Genomic DNA, 16,516 nt, shown 5'->3' on the forward strand with positions numbered 1-16,516 from the left:
CTTGGCCTTTTCTGTTTCTTAACATGGATCTGCGTTTAGGATGATAGGAGTTCATCTGTACCAGGGTGGCTGCAAGAGGTACTGTGAAACCTGAGAAGGATTGGGATCTGAGAAGGAAACATGTCCCAGAAGCTCAGCGTACAGTATTTATATAGGGGAGAGGGGAGCACTGCTCCAGATTGAGTTTCAGGTTACTGCTGTTGCTACTGATGTTGGAAAAAAGTGACACTGAGGCTTCAGGGAGCAGTTTCAGATAGTTTTGTTATCTGTATCATTTGTCTCTTTGTTTTTCCTGTTTTATCTTCCGGCGGACCAGTATTCCCAATCTTTCCTGCATCACTCACGTGTTTAGAACATGATTACATTCTTCGTACATCCCTCTGGCAAATAGATGGAAGCCCCAGAGACTGAGGGCTTCAGTGCCCCACCCCCTGTAACCTGGTCAGGGGTCAGTAGAAATAGCAAGTCCAGCCTTTGTCCCTGGTTGCCAGGGACTGGCAAGTATGGGGTGCTTAGGAAGCCCCCCGCCATGGTCCTGATGCAGAGCAGAAAGGGGTGCTGACTGCTGATGGGGATGTGCTAGGAGATGTCACCAGGTCTTCTCGAGCTTGATGAAAAAGTAGTCTCAGCTGAAGACTGTGTTGGGAGCTTTCTTCTCCACTTCAGCGGCCCAGCAGCTTTTGGCTACAAGGGCAGCCTGACAACTCCTTGGTCAGCAGTGCTGTCTCAGCTCAGTTCAGGCTCTCACCTGTCTGCAGTGTCCTCTGCAATGGCACAGACTGTTCCTTTCCTCTTTAAAAGCTCCCTCTCTTGAAAGGCCTTTCTGCCTTTGGGTCATCATTCCTTGAGCTGGATCTTTGGCTCCTTGGCACTCTGAGCTGACCCCATCTCTCTTTAATTTTGAGCCCAGATGGCTGCACCACAGTTGCTGCTTTTCTTCTTTCCTTTATTGTTCTGCTAGAGCTTTGGCTTTTCTTGTCCTAAAAGCTCTTCTTTGGGCCCAGTCTTCGAACTACCTCAGCTTCTGAGTGGAGACAGCTGACCCTTGAGTCCTACCCTGAAGAGCTTTGGGTGGGCCTGGCTCTGCTGGAGAGGCTGAAGGAAGGTGAAAATTAGGCCTATATTTACTGGAAGCGTCCTGGTATGGAAGAAGGTGGGCCTTCTGCAGAAAGAGCTGGTGCTTCTTCTGGGGACCCCACAGGGAAGCCTGGAGCATGGAAGACAGCCATGACACAGCAGTGGAGAATCTCCCTGGGCCCCTGAATGTACTCATCAGGCAGTAGCTGGCCTGCTTCCTGTGGGTCACCTAGGAAAGGCAGTGACAGCTCCAAAGAAGCAAGTGGCCAGTGTGGCTGGAGCTGCATTGTCCATAGAGAGGTGTACAGATGAGGAGAGGACCCTGGGCACAAGGAGACCAAGTGACCTGGCTCAGCCAACCTGGGAAAGTCATTTAAACTCTCTTTGTCACTCAGGGGATGAGCAGATAAACTGTGTCAGAGTTGTGAAGAGGCCATGAGACCCACATGAATGTCTCTGACACTTGACACCCATAGATGCCCAGTCATGAGAGATAGCCAATACTGATAGTTCTGAATACACCCTGGCCAGATGGGCAGAGGCTGGAGAGCAGCTCAGGGGATGAACTTGTACCTGGCTGTGGACAGTGCATCTATAGACAGTTTAGACCAGCCTGAGACTGATGGGTGCCATGTGTTTACCTGTGATGCAGAGCCTTAGGTTAATACTGGTGACCTCTGCACCCCTGCAGGACTTTCTTAGTTTAAGAGGAAAGCTAAAGCAAGCTCATCCAGGATTCATTGGTGAAAACGGTGGGTACCAGTGGTGCCCAGCCTGTCCTGCCTTTGTATCCTTTTCATGGCTGCTGCTGTCGGCAGGTTATAAAATAACAGACTCTCTCTTGGTTTGAGTCATGTAGTGCTTGGCACTGAGGATAGCTCAGCCCAGGGGCTGAGTGCTTTGTGTGTCTTCTCTCACACACATCTCCGTGGTTCCTCTAGGAGACTGGTCCTTACTTTACAAATAAGAATGCAAGCGGGAACTAGCTGAGTCCCTTGCCCTGTTCAGCATATGACCCTTGTTGGGGCGGTATGGCTAGAAGCCTGCAAGTCTACAGCCTTTCTTCCCAGCATCTTCAAATCCAATTCAGTAGTCCTTGACCCCTGGCTGCCAGGGTGGCCTTGAGCTTTCCACCCAGAGACCTCAGAACCTTGGGGATCTGGTGTCAGCACCTCTAGGAGACACGGACATCTCAGATGTAGTTTACCACGGGACAGCCAGAGCCTCTATTCTGCCTCATGCATCGCCTTTAGCCGTCAGCAGAGTTCTGACTCCCCAGTGAGACACAGTGGAGGTTGTTTCTGAACAAAGCAGAAATAAACCCAGCTCAACTTCGCAGTTAGTTGGAGCTGTCACTGCAGTGCAGAAAACCACTAATTCTGAACACAAAACTAAGCCTGTGGAGCTTATTGGGGAAATTTGGGAGAATCTGGATCTGCAGTCACTCTTCTGAATTTTCCTTTCCCTCTGAGCTTTTATGTCACCTTTCTAGGTATCTATCTTGAGACATAGGGATTTGGATGTTTAATTGTCCTTGATGTTTCTGGTAATTACACATGCAAATTTCTATGCACGGGTGAACATCACCCCTGAAAACTTTTTTTGTAATTTTTTTTATTTTAAGTAAATAACCAGGTAACATTTCATAGTGTTACTAATACCTCACTCTGTCTACCACACATGCATATTACTTTCCGCAACTTTGAGTGTCAGTTCATTTCACTGACTAATTTTGAGCTTTGCAAAGCCTTGCTTTTTATTAGATTAAGTGTCCCGAGTTACAGGCCAAGAGCTTGGTGCCTTGTGTACCGTCTCTGCTCTACCCCAGCCCTGCCCAGCCAGCAGCAGATGTTGAGGCTCTTGGTGCAAATGTGCTGATTCGGGAGAGGTGTGTCTGGTCTCTCCGTTTAGATGATGAGGTAACCGTGGGGAAGTTCTATGCCACTTTCCTGATACAGGACTACTTTAGGAAATTCAAGAAACGGAAAGAACAAGGACTGGTGGGAAAATACCCTGCGAAGAACACCACAATTGCCCTACAGGTGAATTGTTCTCTTGTTCTGTTTTCTCTTTTCACTAACAATGTTACAAACTTACTTGAAATACTAGAGAGCTGGCTGTTCATGGTTGAGCAGTACCACAAGGATTTGTATAAACTGAGATACCGCACACTCCCCCAAGTGTGGACTGGCTATTTCTGGGCCACCAGGTAAGTGCACTCCTTTGCCTTCTCCATTGTGCCTTGCACCTGATGTTGGCTGTCCTATGTTCAGGACCCCCAGAATGGCCAGGGCAGGAGAGGAGCAAGCACTGCCCTCACGCCCCTACCCCTCCAGACCTCTCCAAAGGCAGTGTCCCCCAGGAAGGCCCACCTGGCCGCGGCCCTGGGCTCATGGTCTGCTGCCCAGAAAACAGCTTTCCATCTGAACACAAGTGCTTTGTTTCTTTTCTGTTTGTTTCTCACCCCACTGCTTGTTGGTTTTTGGTCCATTTCAGTAACATCCATCACTTCCTAGTATGTACCTGTGGGGTGTGTGTGTGTGTGTGTGTGTGTGTGTGTGTGTGTGTGTGTATGCATGTGTGTGCATGGGTGGCATGTCTGTCTCTCTGTGTGCTGTCTCCTGGTGGCCGGGAGGCTTGCTGTGCGAGTGCTGTTCTGTCATGTCCCAGCCAGCCTCCGGCTCCTCTGTCCTCCTCCAGCTCAAGCCCTGCCCTGCTTCCCACCCTCTACCCCCACCCCCGAGTGTAACTGTGGCTTACAGGACCCTCTGGTCCTGCCAGGGTCCATGCATCTGGGGGATATAGACTCCCAATGAATCCCTTAGGTCTCAGGATGCTGGTGTGTGGAAGGGAAAAGGGTCTCAGTGGAGACTTGTAGGACAAGAGGCTAGAAAAAACAGTTTGTGGTCGTTGATGGAGAAATCAGAGCAAAGAGGGTGGGGGAAATCTACCCAGAACAGGAAAAATGGAACGACAGAGGTCAGCAAGCAATCAGAAATAAATCACAATCGCTTCTGCTACCTGGAGTGTTTCAAATCTGTTGTGAATGAGATAAAGAAATATTTCCTTTTATTTTTCAGTTTATACCAAATTACTTTTTTATGTCCTCATTGTCACATGTCTTAAGTGTGACCTCGTAGGTATTAATATGGTTCAACATGGAATAGTCCTTCACTTTTTTCCAGGGAAAATGCCCGGTGTTGTGTGTTCAGAGATGGTAACTAACAAGCCAAGGCCTGTCCTGATCTTCCTAGGAGAGAGAATCCACGTGAATGACAGTGAGTGAGACATGTGGGGTGCATGTGTATCAGGCAGGTCAGTAGATGGCTTGTGTGACGTGTCTGGCTGATTTGTGGTGAAATCCCTATTCTGCCTGGACAGCCACAGTAGGTAGGGAAGAGGCATAGGGATGGACAATGAACTCAACTGAGGATGATTTCTGACCTTTTTTCTTTTTCCTCTGATTACACATCCTTTCAGGAGCTCACCTGAGGCAGTCAGGTGGCTCATTGTCATCTTAGATCATAGGATTTGAATTACATTCCTATACTTTCTGTCCATCTGATCTGTAAAACTGACAGCCTCCCTCCTGGATTGCAATTCACAATAACCTTAGACTGAAAAGCAAACTGAAAAGACGATGTTTGCAAATTTGAACAGATTTTGAGTTTGTACATTCTTGGGACCAGCCTGGCGAGCATGACCACCAGGAGAGGGAGGGGTCAACATGCTTCTGAAGGTTCTTCCTGCAGGTAGCCCTCTGCCCATATAAAGAAGCCACCAGATTCTGAGTTCTGTGGGTGCCCTTGGCTTAGATGGAACTGCTTGCTATTCTAGGAGCCGTGTTGGTGGGACTTTCTGGAAGGAAACGTATCTTTCCTTGATGACTTGCCTCATAGTTTATCATAACTAGCCTAGCTTTGTGTCATGAGATCCTTCATTTTCCTGTGGAGGGCAGGGATGACAGAGTTATTCATAGCCCTCCTGACCTCCCAAGATGTCCCAATTAGGTAGCATCAGTGCTTTCGCTGGTGATTGTAGAATATGAATATGTATAAGATGTTTTTAAATTTGCGTAAATAACACATGGCTGAGTAACTATGTCGGATGTATGGAATTTATCATGTCTTTAAGTTAACAGTTCAAATAGTGCTAACACTACAGCTGTAGATTATGGGGAAAAGACTATTACACTGTGTTAAAATAATGTTGAGGATTTTTTTTTGTCCTAAATATTTTTCACTTTATTGTTTGTTGAAAGAACTTTATTTCCTTGCTGGAATTCAAGTATTTCTAGTTCAATGATACCAACACAATATCACATGGTTCCATTGGGAATTGAGGCTAAGTCTCTAATTTATGTTGAATACATAGCCTAGAAAATTAAGTTGTATTGATAATCTTGACAGATAAATTCTGAAATTGCATTTGATTCTGAAACAAGCATTTCAATTAGGAAAAAATTCGTCTCCTTGAAGGATAATTCCAATTACATTTTTGGCTTTCTCAGCTATGGAAATGACTTTAAATGTGATTTTTTACTCCACATTTAATTAGCATGAGGAGGCTTGCCTTTCTGCATGGTGAAATATTATTGACAATGTAGTAGTTAAGGAAATGGGGTCAGCAGCAGGAGGAATGTGCTGACGGTGCAGCTAGGAAAGAAATACATCTTTGAGGAAGCTCCTGAGGGTGGCAAGCCTGTGGAGAAGGGGGATGGCTTGCTTCTTCCCACGGCACAGGGCCACGCAGCTCCAGGCTGATTGCGGATGGGCAGTGCGGTGTGACATCGCGGTGTGAGCGGGAGGGAGACACGATGTGCGTGCTTGTGCTGCAGAGTGCAGTCTGCCTGAACAGCTTTTGGCACCGCCCCGGTTGCACCCCCATTCCGTAGAAGGGCTTCCAAGGGCACACAGACACGCTATGGGTTTGAACCCTGTGGGCTCCATCTGATGTCCCTCTGACCAGCTGCAGCGTTGCCTTCTCCACAAAGGGGGAATGGCTCGGGGGCCCCTGCCTCCACATGGCGGGAGAAACTCGGCATCCGATGTCTTCTGGCCTCTGCGGTCTGAATGAGTGTGCCATCTCCATCCATCACCCATCCATCCTCATCATTAAACCGCCCTTCTCTCCAGCCCTCTCCAGAGGGAGGCAGAGAGAAGCTGCATCCGGCCTTGTAATTCTCACACTCATCTCCGACACACCATAATCCTTTAGTTTGACCCAGCATTTGCTCTTCATCCATTTTGCTACATCCCAGTGACCTGCAAGTTTCCACGAGAAGCAGAGAAATAAAGGAACACGGCCCCACAGCCACAGAACCCAGCCCCTGCCACTGACATACCTACCGCCCTTCCAGAGGAGGACTTCTGTGCAAGCTCCAAGCACTAGTCTGTCTCATGTCCCATCCATAAGACGAGAGATCCCAGAGCGGGGACAGTTCTGTTCATTTCTCTTTTTTTCCACCACGAAAGCATTTCTGTATTCTGGTGGAATCCAAGGAAGGCTCTTCATTCTGAATGAGAGCCCACCCATCTGAATGATAGGAAAATTCTAGAAGGATACTTTATCTCTCTCTCTTTTTTTCTACCTATTTTGAAGTTAAGTTTATGGAAAACATTATTTCTGGCTGTTCAGAATTGAATTCTTAAGTGAATGATTTTATAGCTGTGCCCTAGCCAGCAGATGGATTACGGGGAGATGTGGGTGGCGAACCTGAGTCGCACGACTGTATCTGCCGTGAGTCTTGATGTAGATCCCCAGTGTGGCTCAGTGCATAGAGGCAAGAGAAGATGGGATCCTCTCAGAGAGCCCACCTGTGGAGAATCCTGTTTTTGTGTCACCTTAGTTGGAAAGGAGTGAGATTCTGTTTTCCCTTTTAAAAGCATGATTCCACCCAAAGCCAGAATAGGATTTTTTTTTTTACATTTTTTTCCTTTTTTAATCTAAGAGGAGAAGAGATACTAACAGATGAGATTTCACTGGCTGATTCATTTGTTTCAGATGCTTGAACGGATGCTTTAGAGTTTTCTCCCTGAGCTACGGCACCACGCTGGTTAGTCGGAAGGCGTTTGTGGCTAAGGCCGTGGAAGGGCAAACCCTCACGTGGGCTTATTTCTACTGACACAGCATTTCAGGAGAAATGCAGTCAAGAGCAAACCCAAGGCCCCGGGGAGGCCCCTTCCAAGCAAGGCACTCCTCTGGAAGGCGGAGCGGGGCCGTGGCTCATCCGAGGAGCCATGGCTGCCTGGCGCGGATACTGCTCACGTGGCTCCTTTTCATGAAAGGGAACATACAAGTGTTAAAAGTTTTCCCTTCCAAGCCGTGACTCAGAGAAAGGGAAAGACAGAGAACAAAGGAGAGGGGCAGCTGCCCCACAGAGAAATGAACTGAACACAACTTTCTGATGCTGGCCAGTAACAAAATAAAAAAAATACATATATATATAACACGCAGACCTGCCTAAGGTGGGCAGCTGACTGGTCCAAAGTCCTGTGTCCCTAGTTTGCCCGAACTCCCAAAGACTGGCAGGCCCCTTGGCGCTGAGCTGACAGAGTTCCTTTTATATACCAAAACGTCATGACCTCCTGACCGCCTGGCCAGGCCTGCTGCAGTGACCCAGTACAGAATGCAGTGAGAAGTGGACAGGCCAGAAATCTCAGATACACCCATTGAAACTAACATACACCCGCATGCCAAAACCAGTCCAGGCAACACCTCAGGTTCCATCTTAACGTGTCCGCGGGAAATGCCACCATACCCAACCTCATCTAACATTGTTCGTCTTTAATTCGTGCTCAGAGCCAGTCTGGGGATGCCTCTTTGGAAGCAGTATGGTCTAGTTTCAAGGACACCAGGAATCAGGGAACCTGGGTTCTAATCCCAGCTCCAGTGTTCACTGCTGCGTGACCTTGGGCAAGACTCTTAACCTCTCTGTGCCTCAGTTTCCCCATCTGCAAAATGGGGGTACTAATGTTGACCTACCTCACAGGGCTGTTGTGAGGAATAGCTAAGTGATTGTAAAGCACTTCGAACGTATAATTGCTTATTATTAAGACTTCAACAATAATAATATCATATGCCTGTTTACTACCAGAACTTTAAGAAATTCTTATTTTCTTTTTATCTCTTTTCTATTCTGTACTGTAGTTATCCATTGAAAAAGAGGATTTGCCCCTTTTAAAGCTACTTAAGCAGTGCACAAAGTGTGTAAGTGGAGCTAATTCACATTGAAAGAACAGCAGATTTTTGCTTGAGCAATTGGTAGGGGAGGGTACCTGACCTCACACTCTGGGCTGATTTCAAGCAGGGCTCAAGGAGTCATCCTCTGATGCCAAGCCCAGCACGTTCAGTGTAGCTAAAGAGAGTTTTCAGATCAGTACTGAGTAACCTGAGTTCAAAGGTTGTAAAGAAGATTATAAAAAGTTGAAGTCTCTGAATTGTGTAGAGAAAAGAAGGGCTTACGATCCCCTTTTACTTGGCCTGGTATGTGTGGAGCAGAGCAAGGGTGTGTGTGTGTGTGTGTGTGTGTGTTTGTATGTGTGCACATGAGTGTGAGCTAGAGAATGAGGGGAGAATCAGACTCTGGGCAGCCCTGCCTCTGCCAGAAGCACTCCTTCCTCCAAGCACCTTGGCAGGACGGGAGCCTGGAAGGCCAGGCAGGGGCCCAGCTCCAACTCTGCCTCCACGGGTATAGACCGTAGCAAGTTTAGGAGCTCACCATTGGTTTTATGGCCTCTCAGGGCTGAATCTGAGGCCCAGCAGCAGTTTTGCTGCTTCCAGCCCAACCCTCTATGTGTGGGCTTGGGTGTGCTAGGCTGAAGGCCAGGTGGCGTGCTCCTTTATGGCTGGCTGCTTGGGAGAGGTGACGAAGGCCTGGATCCACAGCTGTGGGCCTGCGCACCTGATCTCCTGCACACATCCCGGCTGCCTGGCTCCTCTTCCACGCTCCTCAATGATCCAACAACCAAAGGGCTAATGCTTGGCCTAGCAGGGGACTTCTGGGACCCTGGTGTGGTCCAGAGGCCCACTTCTGCTCTGACCGGGCAGCACCTGGGTATGTTAGGGTTCAACAATCTGTTGATAATCACTGTATTTTTCCCAGAAGGGAAGCCAGCCAGTACTGAAAACACAGGGGAGAAGCTGAGCCACCTACAGATGAGTGACTGCTGTGTTTGTTTCTGACCCAGTCCAAAGTGAAGGACACTATGTCCTCATACCTGACTTCAAGGGCCAGTGTGAGCACCGTTTCTAGATCCATGTATGCCAGAAAAACTAAACAGTTCCAGTAGGTGGGGTTGCACTCAGCTTTCCTCGCATACCTTACAAAGAAATAAAAGATGGAAAAGGGCAGCTTTCTGGATAGGGTGTCAGGCATGATGGAAAGGAACCTAAAGGACCTGCCCCACGCGGGCGTGGCCGTGTTGTTGAGGAGCAGCACGGGCTGGCAGATCACTAAGGCTTCTGCATGAAAAAGAGTGAGAAATCATAGGGCTACCGCCATCTCCCACCTGCAAAGGGAGCAAGGCTTTCTGAAGCTGGTTCACAGACGCAGAGAGACCTGTGTCATTTCTCTTAAAATTCTGATGGAATAGCTGGCTTCCAATGTCGAGGAAATCGTAAGACTGCTCAGGTTTATTTAGAATCCTCGCAGGCATACACACAGCAAACTTTGCACCCAGCACCAAAATCCGAGGTGCTAAACTCTTAAGCTCCTGAATGAAAGAAGTATCACAGACCAACAGCTGTCCCAGGAAAGCAAAAGTCAGATTGGGCAGCAGGCACTACTCAAACAGTACCAAATGCTATTGTATGATTCAATTAAAACTAATCCACACAACTATCCATATTTCATATGCTTTCTTGAGATAGAAAGATTATTCTGCTCTGAGAATAATAATTGTTACATTTAAAAAATCTTTGAAAAGGTAGAATTAATGAAAAATTAAGGCAAATTATACAGTAGTAAAATATTAATTGTAACATAGTATTTAATAATATAAACCTAGCATCCTTCAGTAGCCCAGATGTATCATGGTTCAGTTATTTACAAGAAGGGCCTTGCTAAATGTTCAGTTCCAGGGTAGGTAAATAGATGCCTGGTAAATTTGTTCTCCTTGGCAATTTTAGACCCAAGAAAAGTGCCCGTTAGGAGTATGATAGGGCACATAGTTCTCAGGCATGGTAAAGAACCCACCAGGGAGTGCCAGTGCCCATCAAAGAAGCCACGAGGGGCTGAAGTGGAGAAAGGCCAGCAAAATCACAGGCAAAGGCAACAGGGATTCTGGTACCCAGGGCGAGGTGGTGCCGCCTGTTAGAGGATAGGCTGGTTACCATTTCTCAAACTTTTTGGTCTCAAGGCCCTTTTCTATTCTTAAAAATTCTTGAGTACCCTTGTATATCTATATTTAGTGTCTTAGGAACTAAAAAAAAATTTAAACACAAGAATATGCAAGCACAAACACACCAAGGTAAAAAACATCATCACCTCGTGCCCTCTTCGAAAAACCTCACTGGCTTTCGTGAGAGAGAGTGTGCAAGACAAAGAACATGAAATATGTAAATCACAGTGATCTCACCCTGAAGACACTTTCAGACACCTCAAGGCTCCTAAATCATACCTTAGTACCACTACTCTAGGGGAATAATCCAACCCAACACCCACAAAAAAGCAGAGCATGCTGGAGCCTTTTGGTGGTTCTGTATTCAAGAAACTCCTGGATGGTGGGCCTGTCCCTAACTGGAATCTTGATCCTGCTCTCCAGCCTGCTCACCCAGACACAGGGCTGCCAGTGCCCTGGTGTCCACCCATGTTCCGGTGAGGTTCCTGCGGTGTGAGCACAGTGCCCTGTGCTCATCTGAAGGAATGGTGATCTGAGTTAGTACACAGGAGAAACCGTGTACCATCTTCTCTAAGTGGCACACCTGAGTCTGTGCCAAACCTAGGTCAAGTTACAGTGACGACTCTTGATCATCGGTCATTTCCATGCTGATACAGTGACATAAGAGCACTTCTATTTAGTCAAAAGGCAGATAACTTTGAGACTTTCATGCCCACACTCTTTCCCAGTAGATACAAGCGACTGTGTCTTGGTGATGGTCAAGGTGAGAGTTTGGGAGAGGTTCTGCTCACACAGCATCATGGAATTAGCAGGCTTAGTGATCCTTAGTCCTTGCTGGGCCTTTCACTAGTTTGGGCACATAGTGTAACCAAACAGGCATTGTCTTGACCTTCCAGGATCTGGCACAGTGGAAGTGAACCTGTGGCACACATGCTGCAGTGGGCTGTTTGTATCCTTGAAAGCTTTAAAAGGTTCACCATCCCTGATTGATCTATCAGAATATCAGTCATGGGCTCATGACGACAGGAGTGTAGTGCTGTCACAATGGAGTTGTGATTTACAGCTTCAACAGAGCCTCAACTTTATGTGTTGCTCTCTCCACTTCCAGGAGACTGGCAAGAATTGACCTGATTCTCTTGTTACAATTACAACCAAAACTCAAGAGTACAGGGGATGGGGTACATCTCTGTGGTAGAGCACTTTCATATTGTGTGCTCAGAGCCCTGGCTTTAAGTTCCAGCACCAGGGAGAAAGAGAGGAAGAGAAACCAGGGAGGAGGTGAAACAGGTCTCTCATGAGATCATTTTCAGGGAAAGTCATAGGTTACTTTAAATATTTGTGTTTACTTTTTGCCAGGCATGGTGGTGCATGCCTGTAATCCCTGCACTCGGGAGGGTAAGGCAGGAAGATTGCTGTGAGTTTGAGGCCAGCCTGGGCTGCAAACTGAATTTTAAGACCAGCCTGAACTGCACATATGTATTTGTTTTTATATATCCCTTAACCATACGGCCAACTGCTGTTAGTACCAAGGTAACTCGTGGGGGCGGTATTACCACTGACTTTTCCGTGAGAGTCAGAATCACTGTGGATGACTAATGGAGTGTGTGCCCATGATTCTAACCTTTATATCTGACACAATGGACACAAAGGCCACACCATGACATTTTCCCTGGAGGAAAGCAAAGGGTGTGTCTGTGTGTGTGGAGAAGGCGGAGGACAGCTGGTGGATGAGCAGGGTTATTCTGTAAGAATTTAATCTCCAGCTCTTTCCTCTCGTGGAGCTGGTCTAAAATTGTCCCCCACTAGTTGGATGCAGGCCAACCCCTGTGGAAGAGTTAACCAGAAGTTGTCATTCGCAAGACGACTGCAGGGCTGGGCTTGGCTGAGTGAAGCCTGCCTGCTGATGGGGAGCAGGCTCTTTGGCTGGAGTCCGCGAGCCTGGCGCCTGCATCCTGAAGATGAATGACCCAGGCCAGTCCCAGCTGGAGGCTTGCCTCTCTTTTCTCCACTGCTACAGTGTAGGTTCAGGGCCAGTCTGTGTGTGTGCATGTGCATGCATGTGCCTGTATGTGTGTGTGTGTGTGTGTGTGTGTGTGTGTGTGTGTGCATATGTATGCACACTTGCACTGTGGTGCTGAGAGTTGCAGGCTGCTACTGTGTCTGACAGCTAGTGTAGGGACACAGACAAAAGGCACTGCACATGCGTGCAGGTAGGAGAAGCTTAACCCTAACAGTGGGCAAGAGAAAGGTAAATGAACGTTCATATTTGATGTCAAAATGCCATAATTTTATGCCATTGCTTTGGAAATGTTTAGAGAGAATTTCTTGATTTCTTTTTGGTGACTTAATCATTGAGTAGAGTAAATATCTATAAAATTCCAATTAAATGGTGTCTAAAATTTAAAACATCAGTCTACAGGCAAAGCGCCAACATTTCTTTTTTAAATAAATATTTATGATAACATCTAGCATTTTAAAATCAACCAGAACCTAGGCTTGATTCTGTTTAATATTTTATAAGATTGGACATCTTAAAACAAGTCAATAATGTTTATATTTTATAGCAATTCTGTGTTTATTCAAAACCATAATTCTACTGTGATGTTAATGGAATGACTTTTTACGGCTTTGTGTTGGTTTAAGTGCTGATGACTACATTTCAAATCAAAATAATATTTTGCAGAGGTAGACGCAGACATGAAATATGAAAGAATGATAATTTCACCGATTGTAAAGTGTTTATTTTGTGAGAAAAAAAATGTTATTTTTAGGGTTGGGAAAGAACAAATTTTTTTTCAAAGGTTTAAGTCAGTTGTTTGTACCTTTTGGAACTGAAACTTGTGCCTATGGAATTTTTGGAGCAGTCTAAGCTACCTTTTAGCTTGACATGTGTGCTAGAAAAACTTTGTTTCCATGTTTTGTGATATGTAATCAATCCAGGGTGCTGTGCTTCAGCTTAATTTCAATTCTAGTTTGGGAACATCTGTGTCCTCCGCCCTGTGCGGGCGGTGTATGAGAGCCGTGTCCGTGTGGACTCTTACCAGGCGTGCTTGTCCTACGTGTAACAAGCAAACTAGAACCATGATTTCTAAACCTCTGCTTTTGTATCTGGGAAGAGTGATGCTTTCTTTCCTCCTCGGATGTCTTTTTAATGAGTATGTTGCTACTTGTCTTGGGAAGTGGTACCTCGGGCCACCTTTCAACCTTCCTCATGATTTATGTTGCAAACCAATTCCTCTGTCTCATCTCTGATTGCTGCACTATCTTGTTGACTGAATCTTAATCTTGTGTATCACTTGAAGACATGCTGGAGACATTTTTTGGCTTTATTATGCAATTACGTTATATGTGTATTTCAGTGAAATGTCAACCCATCAACAAAGGATGATGTTAAAAATTATCCAAATAAATAGTTTTCTATTTCTTTTAATCAGAGCTAGTCCAGTCAGTTGAATGACAGTAAATAGATTGTCTACTGTTTAAACTTGGAGTGTTCTTGGCCCCTGGTGCCTTTTAACATGGATTAACACACGTTCCATAGTGCATTGTGATCCAGGTTTATTTTTGGAGACACCAACGGGAGTCTAAAGCCTTGTCTCTTCTTGTTTGGGCCTCAGATATGTAACAGACCTTTCTTTCCAGTCTACCCAAAATCAGACAAAAATCAGAACCCTCGTGTAGCTTACGATCCTTTGAAAATTGTACTCTAGGAAACTGAACGAATGTATTATGGGCTCATCAGTCCTGTTGGGAGCAGGCTTTCTTCATGTTCCTGCAGCTGGGCTGTGTGAGACCTTCTGCCAGCATAACTTAGAGTTCCCTTCGTGGCACTGCCATAGAATGGCATGTGAGCCTGCCTCAGAATCAGATGACTCCCCTGCTCCAGTGTGCTGGACTCAGAAAACCTGGGAGAGGAAAAGTTCTGTGTGTCCCGTGTGTATGTGTGTATCTATGTGTGTCTTGTGCCTGTGATCACAGGGCAGAAGAATGAGAAGCAGCTTCGTGAATCATACCACGAACATGCTTTGACCCTGGTCTGTGTCTGTCTGTCTCCTGCAAGACCATACTACTTCTAGCCAGGAACTTTATCACTTAGGCTCCTTGCCCCTCTTTCACCCTCACAGCTCATGCAACACACAGACCTGCTGTTCTGTTTACAGAAGGGTTCGGGGCAGACTCTGCCTATCATCATCTCAGGGTGGGTGTTCTTAAGAACAGGGCCATTTTTATAAAGGGCCCCGGGAAGTTCCTGTACAGTTTTACATTCTAAATTAGCATTACCACCACTAGGTCTGCATCTGCAGAGGATCAATTTTGAGCATGCTCATACCAGCAGCCCAGCCTGCCAGTACTGGCGTCACCGTCCCTCCCTTCCCTGCTGTGCACCACTGCCAGGCATCTGTCCTACTGCGTGGATGCCTCAGGCATGGTCATCGTGCTTTGTCTGTGTCCTTGTCACAGCCACCCACTCTCTATAAGATACCGAGGGAAAAGGATAGGAAAATGGGCTCTTCCCTCAAGGAGTCTGCAACCAGCTGTCGTTGGCAAACTGCCCTGACACTGGGGCTACATTGCCAGTGAAGACCCGCCCAGCCAACACCTTAGGTGCTCTGCCAGTTCTCAGCAGCTGAGGAGTCGCTGGTAAATGAGGAGGTGTTGCCTAGATCCAGGGCCACAGGCCTGGGCACAGAGGGGGAATGGGTTGTTTGAATGCAAGTCTTTTGTGAGAGAGGATAAAGCGGTTTAACAGCCCCCGTTAATCTTGAAGTCAGCCTGCCATTTTCATCAAACCCATGGCCAGAGCAGCCTAATGGGCTCAGAGCTGAGACTGCACCTTTCCCTGCTGCAGCCTCTCAGCACTGCAGAACTTCTCCTAGCAAAGCTGTGAGTCTGAGCAATGGAAGGGCTTCTCCCAGGCTCTGTTCTAAAGATCTGAATGGAGTACGAGAGGCCAGCTGAGAGAGCCTCAGAGGAAATGCACAGCTCCTGTGAGGGGCCTGGCAGATCACCCAGTGGGTCATGTGCCGCCTACTGGCTTGTCGTGGTCTTCAGCAGCATGGCCCCTCACTGGGCAGACTCCAGCTTGCTGCCAGGCTGCAGGCTGCGTACTGCACAGAGCCATGGCAGCCCTCCTGCACAGCTGCCAGTCTGTGTACCTGTCTGTCATTCTGTTGTGGTCCAAGTGTGCTGTGATAGCATTGTGCTGTGTCACTTGTTTCATGAGACAGTGACCGTGATATTATCTGGTCTGCTTGCTCCTCTGGCCCCCTCCTGCTGGGTGAAGGTAGGAGGTGCTTGTCGGCCTCCCTTTAGAATAGCCACACTATGCTCCCTCTCCTTGAGGCTCAGGGACCTTTCCAAAGATTGTCATTTAGGCAGAGGCCTATGCCCTTGGCCATGGCAGACTTCCTACTAGCAAACAGGGATATTTGCAGAGGAGGTTACTCAGGAACAGGCCTGAAGCATTCCAGTCTAAGACCCTTGTGACACCCCAGCCACACCCAGCACCCCTGAGGCTGCCTTCAATTATGGTCAGACCACCATTGGATTGGACTGTAGAGAGTACTTCTCCCACCCATGAATCAGCCAGGAGCAAATCCAAGCTCCAGGCTGAACCCAGGGCTCCTGTTGTCTAATCTGTTCTGCCATTTTCATTGATCTAGGCAGGATTAAGAACACTGCATGACATTGGGCCAGAAATCCGGCGTGCTATATCCTGTGATTTGCAAGATGATGAACCAGAGGAAACAAAAAGAGAAGAAGAAGATGTATTCAAAGTAATTATTCCACGCCTCGCTACACACTGGCCACCTGGATATAGTGGGGCAGGCTCTGGTTGGGCACTTAATGATCCACAGAAGGGTCTGGAGAACACAAGCCAGCTGCAGGGGTTAGCAGGATGGCAGATTATGTCCCATCTACAGGCTCTCTCCACTCTGCAGTGCCTCTTCTAGGCCAGGCCAGCTCCTTCCCTGAGTGTCCTTTGCCCCTGGCTGTCCGCTGCTGAGGAGCTTGGCCACAGTCACTGGCCAGTTCAGAGGAGCATCCTGGGTCCTTCCAGCAGCTGCCCACCTGTCCTTCCTTCCCTGGGTCCTTAG

At 47.3% G+C, this 16,516-nt stretch overlaps 1 protein-coding gene across 21 annotated transcripts in view; it reads left to right on the forward strand.

Annotated features, from left to right (window-relative positions):
* Positions 1-16,516, forward strand: part of Cacna1d (calcium voltage-gated channel subunit alpha1 D) — a 358,933-nt gene that overhangs the window by 331,401 nt on the left and 11,016 nt on the right. For 17 of the 21 annotated variants that reach the window (XR_010050123.1, XR_010050124.1, XM_063257259.1 and 14 more), the window contains 2 exons: positions 2,989-3,119; positions 16,082-16,195. Coding sequence is in view for 19 of the 21 variants with exons in the window: in XM_063257259.1 (XP_063113329.1) it covers positions 2,989-3,119; positions 16,082-16,195 (245 nt within the window). In the remaining 2 variants the exon portion in view is untranslated. Of the gene's footprint in view, positions 1-2,988; positions 3,120-7,080; positions 16,196-16,516 lie in introns of those variants that run through there. The other 4 variants (XM_063257272.1, XM_063257274.1, XM_063257273.1 and 1 more) reach the window with 4 other exon arrangements.

The sequence above is a fragment of the Cavia porcellus genome, unplaced genomic scaffold (genome assembly GCF_034190915.1).
Source record: "Cavia porcellus strain 051 isolate PalLab524CR breed Dunkin Hartley unplaced genomic scaffold, mCavPor4.1 scaffold_10, whole genome shotgun sequence".
NCBI lineage: Eukaryota > Metazoa > Chordata > Mammalia > Rodentia > Caviidae > Cavia > Cavia porcellus.